This window comes from Dryobates pubescens, chromosome 7 (genome assembly GCF_014839835.1).
Source record: "Dryobates pubescens isolate bDryPub1 chromosome 7, bDryPub1.pri, whole genome shotgun sequence".
Classification (NCBI taxonomy): domain Eukaryota; kingdom Metazoa; phylum Chordata; class Aves; order Piciformes; family Picidae; genus Dryobates; species Dryobates pubescens.
Genome location: NC_071618.1, coordinates 599,732 through 613,406, shown reverse-complemented (window position 1 = coordinate 613,406; position 13,675 = coordinate 599,732). Strand labels below are relative to the sequence as shown.

Genomic DNA, 13,675 nt, shown 5'->3' with positions numbered 1-13,675 from the left:
GTGGGACTCAGAGAAAGTATTTAATCTACTCCCTACTGGTAACTTTCCAGAGATGAAAAGCATTCTTGCTTGCACTGTTCTTGAAAAAATAAAGCACCTTCTTCTGTGTAATGTTGGTCTTCAGATGAGTTAGTTTCACAGATTGCATCAGATTGAAAGGGACCCTCAAAGGACATCTTTTCCAAACGCTTCTCACTGCAGGGACACCTCCAATTTACTCATCCTGAGCGACAGACTTTCCTTCTTAGTCTTGTGATAAAGATATACCCATGATAATTATGTTTGATGAGCATGAAAATCAGGGAGAGAACATTGTGTGCTTGTTGTAGATTACTGTAGAAATTCACAAATAGAAGTTTGTGACTTTCACCTTAGCAATAGGTATCCTATTAGAATAAACTCATGTTTCTGTAAATGAGTTGCAGCTTTTCCAGCCTGAAATTAAATATTGGTAACTCACAATTTACAAATAGTAAAATCATGATGACATGTCTGGAAGTCCAAACTACAGGGGAAATGACTACCTGGCCAGCAATGGCAGCTCGAGAGCTAAAGTCCAACTGAATCACATAGTCTCTTCCATCTGCAGCATTGTCAACACTACCCACTAGACCTGTGAGTTCCTGATCTCCCTTCAGGAAATAGTCACCTGCTTCACTATGGAGTCCTCCACAGTCAGCAGTGTGGCTATCTGCTGCACTGTCTTCCTGGCTGCAGGGGAAACACTGCTCCAACATCTGGACACCTCCTCGTCTGCTTTGCTGACTTTGGTGCTCACAAGGTTGTTTGCATCTTCTCCTGTCAGCCTTTGCTGTGCTGGCTTAACACAGCCTGCTCCCACCCTCCTCTTTCCCCACTCGCTGATGGGGATAAAGGGCCCAGGAGGCAGAATTGTTAGTTGAGATAAGGACAATTTACTACTTTGTTGCAGGGATATCAGATTACATAAATGAAAACAGGAAAGAAGGAGAAAAATACCTGTCAGACAGAATCCCAGCTGCCCCACATGAGCCCCACAAAATTGAAACCAGAAAACAAAAGGGCTGAGCCCCAGCTCAAAAACCAGGGAAGAAACACAAAAAATCTGGAACAAGAAACTTTACAAACTATAGAATATATTAGAAGTCCCACAGACTCTGGCCCACTCCTTTCCTGTCATGCAGTGAGCATGACACTCAATATATGATCCAGCTTGCTCTGTTGCTCTGTGCCACTGGGTAGGGGACAGCCCTGTCCCCCTATCTGTCATCCCCCCTAGTGGGGCCAGTCAGCTTAAACCAATACACATGAAGTGTTTTGCTTTCTCCTGTGCATTCTTTTCCCAAGGCACCATGACCTTGGCTGAGAAGCTCATCTGTGCCTGCAATGGGTCTGTCCAAGGAATCAGCTGTGTCTGGCATGGGGCAGCCTCAGCCTCTCCTCACAGAAGTTTCTCACGCAGCCTGGATTGGCAGGGAATTTTCTTTGTCCTTTACCCTGGCCCTCTCCTAGAGGCAGTCTGCTGATGAATATTTTGATTGAAGACACTGCAAAATTTGGTACATTTGGTATTTCCAAAAGGTGACATTTCATTCCTCAGGTGGAAACATTGACAAGGAAAGCACTTTCCAGCTTTTGCCTCCATTCCCACTGGATATGTCTGTGCATATGTCTTTATGTAAAATCAAGTAGCATGATACTAATTTTTAATCGTAGAGATGTGACATGGTGTTCATAATGGCATCAACGTAATTTTGAGCCTTTCTTCCTTCTTTGCATCTCCCATTGTTTTACTTCATTATCTATATCCTAAAAAACTTTTCTTCCTCCAGGCTATTCTGTTGAGCCTTCATCCACCGCTTTCCAGTCAACATTAGCTTTCCACTTACTGATTCTTCTGATCAGACACACCTCTCTGACACTACAAAGATTATTGGGATTTGTAGGTATCAGCATAGGTGTATAGACACCAGATGTGAAAACATATTTTGATCACCAATTTGGATATGTTTATTCATATAAGAAATACAATTGATTTAGTTCCCTGCCCACTTAATTCCATTTGACTTGAAGTGTTGCCTGCATCTGAAGGCTATTTTTCTCTTTCACAACATCCAGGATATCTTTGATGTCTTCCAATACACTGTCTGTTAGTTACCTAACCTTGATACACAAGCAGCAAGATAGGATATTACCTTTCATGGCTGAAGTGAGTACGCTTGTTCTAAGGGGATCAGGGTCACAGGTTGCATTCAGTTGTTGCTTTGTGGAGTTTGTAGAGTTGAGAGGGTATAAGAGCAATCCAGAATGAAACGCCATGCTACAAAGGCTCACATTACCTGCAGAGGTGGTCTCCCCAGTAGGCCTTTGGTGCTCAAAGCAATGTAGGAAGCAGGGGCATAATGAGATGAGCCATGAAGCATATCTTGCCTTCACATGCATATACTGAGGTGCTTCAGAAACATGCATTTAAAAAGCATATACACACACACACTTCAATTTGTGCTGAAGGAGAAAAATAAGTGGGTGGTTTGCGGTTCTTTTTCTTTACATATTGAGCAGATAGCAAGATGTTAAATTACTCCACTGCAGCCTACATGGAAAGATGTTTGAAAGGGTCAAATACTACAATGGTTATTCATGTTCAGCTTGCTATTCAGAGCTCCACTTCCTTACAGCATGCGAAAGCATGGCAGAGCAGCATGGGATATTATTGCTTGGTAATCTGAAAGAATGAACATGGAAAACCATTTTTGTTCAACCTACATGTGTTTATTTTCAGTAGACTGCAGTACTTCTTTCTTATTTTTCTCTTTTATTCTCTTTCCCTCTCCTTATTTCTAACTGTGCTGGTACATATTTTTGAGATTTTTTCCACTCTTTCTTTACTTCATCCTCTTTGTTGTGCTTTTCCCCCCGTGTTTTTTCATTTTCTTGACCATCTTGTGTTGTCATCTCTTATTATACATTCATTTGCATGTCTGTCTTCCTTTTCGTTTGATTTTCCCTCCTCCCAACCTTCTTCCTTTTCACAGCATTGGAACACGGGAAATAGTCACCCAGAAGAACTTGAGTGGCTTGGTGCCCATCCGAGATTTCAGACTAGATCCCAGCCTCCTCTACTCTATTCCCTTATTGGCTCTCAGCCCCAATTTACTGATTGTGTGGCTGTTTCTGAGCATAGCATACCTGGTGGCCAGATTACGTTGCAAGTGAAGATAAGAGTAAAAAAATGCAGAAGCAAAAAAAGTGCTTGAATGTATATTGCCACTTGGTACCTGCTGGACAAAGGAATGTGTCATAGCATTGTCTGCCAGGAATTATTATTATGCCTTACAATTTTACGTTTCTATTGTACTAAACTGTAAATATATATCAAATTAATTGATCAGAAAGTATTGTATCGGAACTTTAAATTATTGTTCTGCTTTCAGTGCTTGTAACATAGTCTGACATTGGCCTGTTACCTCGTTACTTTAGCCGGCCTGAAGATCTCTTACCAAGTACAGTTTTGTGTTACTTGTTTCATGTATTCCAGAGAAAGGAACTCTGCCTGGAAAGAATTTGTATCTTTTTGTATATTTAAGCTGTATGCTAAACTTGCCTTTCATTTTTACAAGGTATGAAGATACAAATATAAACATGGGTGGGGTTTATAAGAAATCATTTGACATTTATTTAAAGAAATAAACAAATTTCTACCTTCATTTCAAAGCATTATATCCAAATCACATTGCTGAGCAATTTGTAGAACCATACTCCTCCTGTTCCTTTCTCATGGTTAAGTATTTTCTAATAGACTAGTGTACCCACAGAATACACAACTTGTGGTGCACTGCATGCAGAATTATTTGACTCTATTTGTAGATCTACATTTTGTAATATATTGAAGATAGAGAATGACTTGTGGTTAGGAAGAGGATGTAATTTGCATTACCCTGCTAATGATCCGTATCTGTTTCAGGTGCTCTGTTACAGAACTTATTCTGAAACAGGGTCATTATCATCCTAGAAGTTAAAGATACTGGCCTTTCAGTAAGAAAGACAAAGTTCAGGCAAGAAGAGGGAAGGTATCGGCTAGCTCAGTAGGTGCATTTGAGGTTTTCCATTGGGTTTTGCTTTAATCACACTAGAATAATACTACTACTGTTATTTCCATTTTTAGGTGTTGGACAGCTTTAATAAATTGTAGTGTTGATAGTGACTTAGACATAAATGAACAATGGCAAGTTAGCATTTAAGTCATGCAGAATAACTGCAGATGAAATTTGGCCATCATTTATCTGTAATAACAAACTGGGAGATGCCTATTTAAACTCTTGATACAGTGGTCTGACAGAGCATGTCAATAGCAATAGCTGATCAAAAAACTTAACCTCATTTAATGTAGTTTGCTAAATTCATGAAGGGACTTACTTTACTTGGTGCCTGAGATGACAGAAAATTGGGCTTCTGAGGAGAGCTCTTGAAGTACTGTGATTTCTATTTTCTACTATTATTAACTTGCTCAACAAACATAGGTAGCAATAGCTTTTATTATCAACTTGAAAGTTGGAGTTTGAAAGCTTGTGAGACAGGTAAGCTTAAAAGAAAAACACAGAATAAAAATTAAAATAAAATCCTAAATTTGGTGAATATTCTCACTGCGGGGGGCGGGGGGGAAGTATACAGTTACGTTTGTGTCTTCATGAAATTAGACTGTGCAGTACACTATCTCCTAGTATTTTTCCTCACTGTTCTTCCAATACTTTTGTTTTTTTAAAAACCAAAAACCCAAACAACCAAAACCTATCAAGACATATATATAAAATATTTATTTTCATATATATATATTTATCTATGTATCCTATTTATTTTTAGTTGCAATGACTTTAGGTAAATCCTTACTGCTGCTGAAATTTAAAATCATGGTATGATGGTATTGGACATGTCCATGTCCTGTGCTGATACCTGATTCTCTGTACATAACTCTTCTTTCTGAATAATGCTGGTTTGTTTGCTATGAGTACCAAAATCTAAATTTTTACAAAGTGAACAAATGTTAGGTTGGTCTGTGGCCTTTTTCTTACCATGTGATGAGTGTCTGTGTTCAGTTTAACAAGATGTGAAGGTAGCTTTAGTAGGCATATCTCCACTGGGCTGCCTGAGATTATTAATCTGTTTAAATAAAGTATGAAGGCTTTGCTCACGATTAGCATTAGGGTTACAGTAAAGTTGCATACTGCTTATGTGCCTCCAAGAGAAGAAACAAGGAACATGAAATGCTCTGCGAAATACATCTTTATCATCATCTCTGTGATTCAATTCTACCATAGTAGGACATGTGCAACAACCAGATGTGGTGAAATTACTTAATAGAAGAATGATTCGCTTTGGAGTGAAAATGCTTATCAGGCATCTCATATCTACTAGTTAAACTTACTGCTTTTACTAGTACTCTGAACTATTTGTGGGAATTTTTGAAGAATCTATTTGACTGCAACAGCCTTTGGAGAGGTTCTGTAAAACACAAAACGAGATAAAAAAATAGTGTTATGACACATGATCCATTCTATAAAAGGCAGGCACAGGATGCTCTCCAGAGACAAATTTTAAACTTCCTTAAAGCAAAACCCTACAGTGTTTTATGCAGTCAGACTAGGTGGTGTGTACAGAACACAGTTACAGTCAGTTTAATTGCTCAAAATTAGAAGAACAGTGAGATTAGTAAGAGCAGAGAGCTTTCCAACTGAACCAGAATCCAGATCCTGCTTTTGAATCAGATCACCACTATTTATGTGGTACATGCTGCAGTCATCCCCAAGGCAGGAATAACGTGACATTTCCACCATAAGATTGTGTACTGTACTCTTTGCCATGAAGGTCTGGTATTCATTGTTTAGATTTCAGCTCTCTATCAGGGAAAGACATTCTCCTGCAAGCCTAAATTGATTTATATTTAAAGGATAGTGCTTCCTCTTTGTACATCTGTTTTTGAATATAATCAGAGGAACTCTGCAGTAGTTTTACAAGTGTAAAGAAGCCTTTTAACTGGAGTAAGGTTTTTTATTGTAGCACAGAACCTTTGTAATGTGAGGCAGTTGCACCAAAACATTGGGTAAAAAATAAATTCTGCACAGCTTTGTTTCCTTGGGCATGTGACTGTGAGCACAGCCAATTTTTTCTGCACCCACACAAAGCTGCTATTTCACGATCAAGATTATTTTTTAGACTATGTTGGTTTTCAAGTCAGTTTATGCATGCAGAGATAACTGGAAAGTCATTTTTGTATCAGTTCTAATCTTAAAGTAAATACTGCTAATACTGACATACAGGGAACAATAAAATTACATTAAAGCTCTTACTGAGAGAACAAGAGTTTTTCTTTTTCAGTGTAACATGCTAATAAATTAGCAGAACTTCTTGTGAGCTATCTCTTGGGAATCCCTTGTGCAATGAGGAGGCATGTGAACTCCACAACAGTGTACCCTGAAATACATGAAACCATTGTGAAAGAACTTTTTCAGTCGATGCGCTGCTGCTTTTTAGAAATGCAAAACTAGCAATCAGACATAGCATGTGTCCATTGTGTGTGCTGCTTACTAGCATTGTATGATAAGTCATCATCTTTAATATTTGCAGTGGCAAATAAAACACTCATTAAATATAACCAACTTTTTGTTAATGCTATAAAATAACCAGTACATTTCATCTTAGTTTAAGTCTTTTTTATTTTTCCTTTTTTTTTTTCCCCTTTTTACTGCTGTCATTTTTTGTGCTTGTTTTTTTTCCCCAGTGAGGGTTGTCGGCGAGAAAATACAATGAAGAATGTTGGATGTCGCAAGTATGCATTTAATTCCCTGCAACTGAAGGCTTTCCCAAAGTATTACAGGCCTCCAGAAGGAACTTACGGAAAAGTTGAAACATAAGCATACTCTGTCCTTTAATTGCTGTTCCATTAAAACATGTGGATACACTCTAGATTAATACATGATTTTGTCATCCAGAAGAGATGAATAACTTTTTTTGTACGTTTTGCTAGGTTATACAGAGCATGTTATTTACAGAATTGGAATTTACAGTAACAATTATTCTGACACCTTAGCTTGAGAATAGTGTGATGACTCTCTGCCCGTTTAAATAGCCTTCAGTGTATGTAAGATGAACAGATATTGTGCTACTTAATAATTACCTATATGCAAATAGCTGGGTACCTCCTGGATGGGCAAGGACTCCATGGCATTTAGGCAGCTGTTTCACGTGACATCTTTTTATACTGAGTTGACTGAGATTGAGCTTGTAAATAAAAAGGGATTGGATCCTAGACAGTTTTAACAACTGTAGAATGCAGTTACAATCAAGAAACACAGGTTTAATTTTAAACAAGACACAACAAAACCCACCAAACAAATTAGCACAATAAAAGACAGGAGTATAAATCATTTTACTGTATATAGGATGCCATCTTAGTGATACTGAATACTGAATCTTCATGTATGAAATTAACAACGCATAAAAGGCCAGGCATATGAGGTCTCATTTCTAGTTCTGTTCGGAAAAACTCCTGTTATCTTTGGCAGATAAGGACTTGGGCACACATCTTAAATGGTTTTATAGTGTTTCAGAAATGTAATACCTAAACATTAATGCCAGAAATGGTTGCCTGTGCCCCTCTCCAGTCTTAAGGCAAGTGCAAGAAGCAAGCTGCTAATGTTGCACATAGCATGCTCAGTCTGTTCATGGTATCTTATAGTAACACATTTTTACCCATGGCTTTTTATAGCACCTCTGAGTTGTAAGCATTAGGGTCTCAGGGGGGTCCACATTGGTTTTGATTGCTGTTTTTCTTTTTTACATACCAATTTTTAGGTCCTTACAAAGATGCTCAAAGTGCCCAATTAATCCTCATTTCCCTCCAAACTGGTTTCCATTTACCTTTGCATTTACCCAGGCAGATGTTCAGAATCCTGTGAGGGCAAATATGATGTTTTTCAGAGTATTTCTGAGGGAGGTAGTGACTCCCCATGTTAGAAAGGACCTGCTCATGTGCTACTGCTAATGCCTATGAACCACAGGCAATCAGATAGCATTTGAAAACAAAAAAAATCTTGAACAGATTTCATCCGCGAAGAATGCCTTTGAAGCTAAATTTTGACTTCAAGTCATCTCTAGTTTGTTCAGCACACTGTGCCCATTTCCTCTCGTTTCTAAGGATATAAACTTTAGAATAGAAAATTCTATTAATTTATTCTTGTGAGACTAGCAACAGCCAGGTAAGTATATGGCTGTTTTCTAATTTCTTGCTCCCTCTCACTGATGTTTGTCTGTGCTGTCACTGCTCTATCAATCAGTCATGTTCATTCTGCTCCCATGTAGGTTTGGGGGTTCCAGGTTTAGCAGTTTTTGCATTTTGCTTTTTGCAGTTTATCACTGAGCAGCACGTCACAAAGCCCGGTCAGAAGAGTTCTGCTGAACTAGGTTGTTACCATTTTGTTATCAGTTGCTCTAGGATAACAAAACATGGAATTCTGTGCAAAATCAGTGTATGGTAGTACCTGTCCAGGTCATCTGCAGTACAACAGGCCCTTAGAACCTTTACAAACCCTGTCCTCCAATTAATAAATTAACATTTATTGTATCTTATTCATAAACAAATGTTCGGTGTTAAAAACTTCTACAATGGAATCTCTGTAGGCATATTATTCCATTAGTTCTGCTCAACCTCCAGCCCCTGGCCCATTATTAAATTCTACAATTATGTTTCTATGAACTATATTCTTTGTATCCTTTAGTTTTTATGAGTTGATAATTTTATTTTGCATATTTCAAACATACTTAATTATGTTTTGAGTCATATATTGTTACACTAAAAACCTTCCAACATTCACCTTCTGATTAATAAAGTCTACTGTAACAATTATCAGAGCCGCTCGCTTAGACCATGGCCAACAATCATTAGATCAACTCTAGAGCTTAGTGATCCTTTATTTGTTTTGTATACCAATGTAATCAGAAAAAGTTGATTAATTTTGTATGTGCATGGTTTTTGCTAACCATTTTAAAATGGTGGGATATCAGTCTCAAGTACTGCATTATTTTAAGTAGTCTGATTTCGGTATGCTTACGTGTAAAAACCATTGTTGTCCAGCTTTTATATATATGTGTCTATATATATATGCCATTGTCAGTACATGCACATCAACAGGCTCGTTTAAAGGGCGTTACGAACAGTAAGATCTCAAGGAGTTCATCAAAAACTGTGAAACTTGAAATCCACATAGGATGCTTCACAAGGGTGGAGTAAGCTTTTTTGTTGCATAGGAGAGGTGAATTTTAAGATTACTGTAAAATGAAGTTCTGTCTAATTTTCTTTTTTTGAGTACATTTTTAAAAAATTGTAAAACATACAAAGATTTAACAAACCAAACTGTTGCCAAGTATGTTCTGTGTATGTTCTGTGAAAGTACCTGCAGCACAGTTGCCTTTTGTTTCATTTCTACATGTAAAATTATTGTATAATACAACACTGTTTTGTCCCAACACAACTGTATTTGCCAAGCTGTGTGCATTGAAATATTTTTATTTATTTCTTTTGGGGCAGTGTTAAGAGATCATAAACATATGGCTACTGTTTTATATATTCTAGTTCATGCAATTCATGTATGCTGTAAATGTGCTAGTCTTTAGGATGAAAACCAATAAAGAACTGACAAGAGTAACAAATCGTGGCTTGCTTTTAGTGCAGTTTTGGGAACTTAAAATAAACACTTCCCAGTTCCTTGACTTGATGTTCTTGATCTGGTGGAGAATGTATTAAGCTGTATTATGCTTGGAGATATTTTACAGATACACAAGTCAATTTTCTGTAGTTAGGTCAGTCTGTCCCATATGCTATACATTCAGCAGAAACAGTTAAATACAGAAGCAGTATGAGGGGTTTTGGTTTGTTGTTTGTGGTGGGTTTTTTTGAGTACCAAAAAAACTTCTGCAGTTTTCATTCAAAACACGGACAGATAGGAATTCCTAACCAGCAGATGAAAAATACATCTATATACATGTGTGTATGCATATGTGTATTTATTTTTTTTTAATAAGTGTCCAAAACCAATCTATCCATTTTCTTTCCAATTTAAAAAGGTCGTGTGTTTAAAAGATAGTTGAAAGTTTAGGATCTTCAAAAGACATTCCAAGCTGTTACAGAAATTGTCACTTGATGAAGCTGGCATGTGTATCTTCATAAAGACTTCTCCACTCCAAACCCAAAGTGACTGTGAACCCAGGTTGCCTATGGACCTGTGGCTATGTGAAGGGTGTGTCCATGGGTTGTAAATGATGCTGTGGGGAGCTGGTGAAAGCAATAAATAACTGTATGTCTCAGTTTGGAACCAGAACTTGTTCTGTTTCTTTGCCAGGACTTTTGCTGTGTGATAGCCTTCAGGGAGGACTTAAGCTCTGATACAGCCTTCTATGTATGCACACTAGCCACGGCTCAGAAAAGCCTCCCTGATGTCACAGATGTAATGTCTGAAAGTTTGAAACATGTACTCTGACAAAAAAAAAAATATTCATTTGATGCAGCACAAAAAATGTGGTAAATCCTAGAGGAATACAACAAAACATAGCCAGATGCTTGTTTAAACTGGCAAAAGAATCCTCATCAGAAGAAACTGTAGGTAATTTTAGTGACCAAGAGTAAGGTTTTTCAGCGATTTTCAGTCAATGAGTTCCTAAACATTTCTGATACTCACCTCATATTTTTTTTTGGTCTATGTATTATTGATGACTGTGCATGGGTTTGTTAAAAATTGCTCTCCCTAATGTATGGTGACTGTAAGGCTATGAATGAGGAAGCTTATCTCAACTGTAACCTCTTTTTCTCACATAATTTTAAGTGTCAGGCAGACTTTCTGCTCCAAATGAATGAAGTATTTCGGCCATTGCACCTGCCTTCCTCTGGCTGCATGATGATGACATATGGAGCCATGCATGGCTGTGTAATGTGGTCAGTTGGTGGCACAAACCCAACAGTTTATAAAAATCCAGTATCCCAGTTTTTACTTAAGTTATGCTGATACTAAGTGGTATGTTATTTGCCAGCCTAGTCCTATGATTTCTCATGTTTTCTGATTTCACACAGACTTCAGCATGAGGCAGTTTTGTTTGGGGTTTCGTTCGGGGTTTTTTGTGGTGGCTGTTGTATTTGTGCATATATCCTAAGTATTCTGGATGTAAATTTCTGCAGAAATGTACAAATTTTACAGAGTAAGGAACTTACCAAGCATCCATGTAATTTATTGTAAAGTTCTGGTCATTGCAGTAAAAATACTCAAGCTAATATGCTGTTTGTTACTTAAGTGTACCATTTTGGACATGACCCCAAATCACTGTGCTTGTTGACTCTTCCTGAGGAACCAAGGTGGAGAAGCCTTGCCAGTGCCACACCACAGCTGTGACCTGAGACCAGATTGCTATGCCTGGAGTCAGTCACTGTCCATCAGGCTCACTGAATGTTTAATTATTTGTAGCATTGAAAAGTTAAGAGAGATTGAAATGGCCAATGGGAAAAGCACTACCTGGAACATAAACAGATTACACTGTGGCTGAAATCAGTGATCTGAAGTGGGAATGGTTTTGTTTGCTTAGTGCTCCTGTCCAGGGTCATTGGAAATCTTTTCTGCTGTGAATACTACAGGGATTCCCAGCCAAAACCTTTGGGAGGGAGTTTGGAAGTATGTTCCAGTTACATGTTGGGGGGCAAAAGGTGAGAAGTTTTACAAAATTCTCAATCTAATTTAAAGTTTTAATTATAAGGAATATAGAACTGGTATATAAAACAGTTACTTATCTACAGGATGCCCATATCAGATTCAATTCTGGTAATTGTGATGTGTGCTTAGTTGCTTCAATCTGCCACTTCATACAAGCTCATCTTTTTCAGTATGCACATGAAAGCATTACCTAAAATCTTACTGCTGCCCAGGCCCTACGCAAGTTGTGCTTGCATACTGCTACAATGCAGAGAAAAATTGCCCAACTCACATGATTTAAATCATGTCAGGATGGATGCAGTTTATCTGTTTATTCATGATGTAATTGGCCAGCAATGAGTGCATCACAGAAGTAATGAGGACAGGAGTAATTAACAAAATTATTAAATAGGAGCAAAGACCTTTAAAACTGCACCTCAGCAGTTTCTATAGCAGGGAAGCCTGGCAGATATTTTATACCGCCCAAAAGCCAGGAATAACCATAATGCTGTTAGCCACAGAACTCTCATGGACCCATGAGTGCGTGTGCACATGCAGGCAGGCGTATGTGGGAGTTTTAGGAGCCCTGTGGCACTCAAAATGTGAAGAGACTGCTCTCATGTGACCCCATCCTGGAGTACAGCTTTGGGCCCCCAGCATCAGGAATAGACAGACCTGTTAGAGTGGGTCCTGATGAGAGCCACAAAGTTATCAGGGAGCTGGAGCACGTCACCTATGAGGACAGGCTGAGAGAGTTGAGGTTGTTCAACCTGGAGAAGGTTTGTGGAGGGGATCATGAAAACCACTTACAGTGGGTTTACAGGAAAGATGGAGAGCAACTCTTTATCAGGATTTGTAGTGATAGGATGAGGGATAATGGTTTCAAACTGAAAAATGGTACATTTAGATTAGATATTAGGAAGAAGTTCTTCGCTATGAAGGTGATGAGATACTTGCACAGGTTGCACAGTGCAGCTGTGGACAGCCCCTGCCTGGAGGTGTGCCATGCTAGCTTGGATGGGACTTTGACTTACCTGGTCTAGTGGAAGTTATTCCTGCTGTCAACAAGGGGTTTGGAACTAGATGACCCTTAAAGTCTTCTCCAACCCAATCCATTCTGAGGTTCTATGAAGAGCTCTTCCCTTGCCAGGGACCTTCTAACTGCCCCTCCTCAGCCTGCTCCACCCATTGCCACCCATTTTCATCAATGACACGGGGCCAACCCGAACACAGCTGCTGCTGCTGCCCCATGCACCCCAACTGCCATCCTCCTGCTGCACGGCAGCCTGTTAGCACCGGGCGGGAGGGGTGTGCCACAGTCTCCAGCCCAACCGCCATCACCTCGTGCCAGGGAATTATGAGGGTGGCCCAGACCTTACCGGAAGGGGAGGCAGTTACCTCAGTGGGGTTTGGTGCTGGGAGGGGCCCATCGGGTTGACCAAAAGTACCCAGCCAAGCGGAAGGCGGCAGCTTGCATGTCACCCACCCGGGCGCGGTGGTTGTCAGTAGAGCCGGTGAAGGGATCTGTGGTGGTTGTTGCTGGTCTGGGGGCGCACAAGGCTTGGGAGGCCACTGTGAAAGGTAGAGCCTGAGTGATCCCTTCAGATGGGAGTTGTAGAGCTCCTCTCTCATAGATGTATTACTACAAACTATTGTTCCTCATTATCTTTCCTCAGCTGGTGAAGGGTCTAGTGCACAAGTCTTCTGAGGAGCAGCTGAGGGATCTGGGGTTGTTTACGAGAAAAAGAGGCTGAAGGAAACTACGGATCTCTATGACCACCTGAAAGGTTGTGGCAACATGTATTTTGTCTCAAGTAGCAAGTGATAGGTCAGGAGGAAATGGCCTCAAATTGCACTAGGGCAGGCTTAAACTGGATATTAGGGGCTTTTAAAAAAATAATTTTTTATTTAACTGCAAGGGTTCTTAAGCACTGGAACAAGCTGCCCAGGGAAGTGATGGAGTCGCCATC

General features: G+C 39.3%; 1 protein-coding gene across 9 annotated transcripts in view; it reads left to right on the top strand.

The window, feature by feature from the left end:
• The window catches only part of INPP4A (inositol polyphosphate-4-phosphatase type I A), a 132,517-nt gene extending 125,328 nt beyond the window's left edge, over positions 1-7,189 (top strand). For 5 of the 9 annotated variants that reach the window (XM_054163069.1, XM_054163074.1, XM_054163076.1 and 2 more), the window contains one exon: positions 6,755-7,189. In XM_054163069.1, coding sequence (XP_054019044.1) covers positions 6,755-6,887 — 133 coding nt within the window. In that variant the 3' untranslated portion in view covers positions 6,888-7,189. Of the gene's footprint in view, positions 1-3,014; positions 4,621-6,754 lie in introns of those variants that run through there. The other 4 variants (XM_054163068.1, XM_054163071.1, XM_054163070.1 and 1 more) reach the window with 1 other exon arrangement.
• Positions 7,190-13,675: the final 6,486 nt, after the last annotated feature.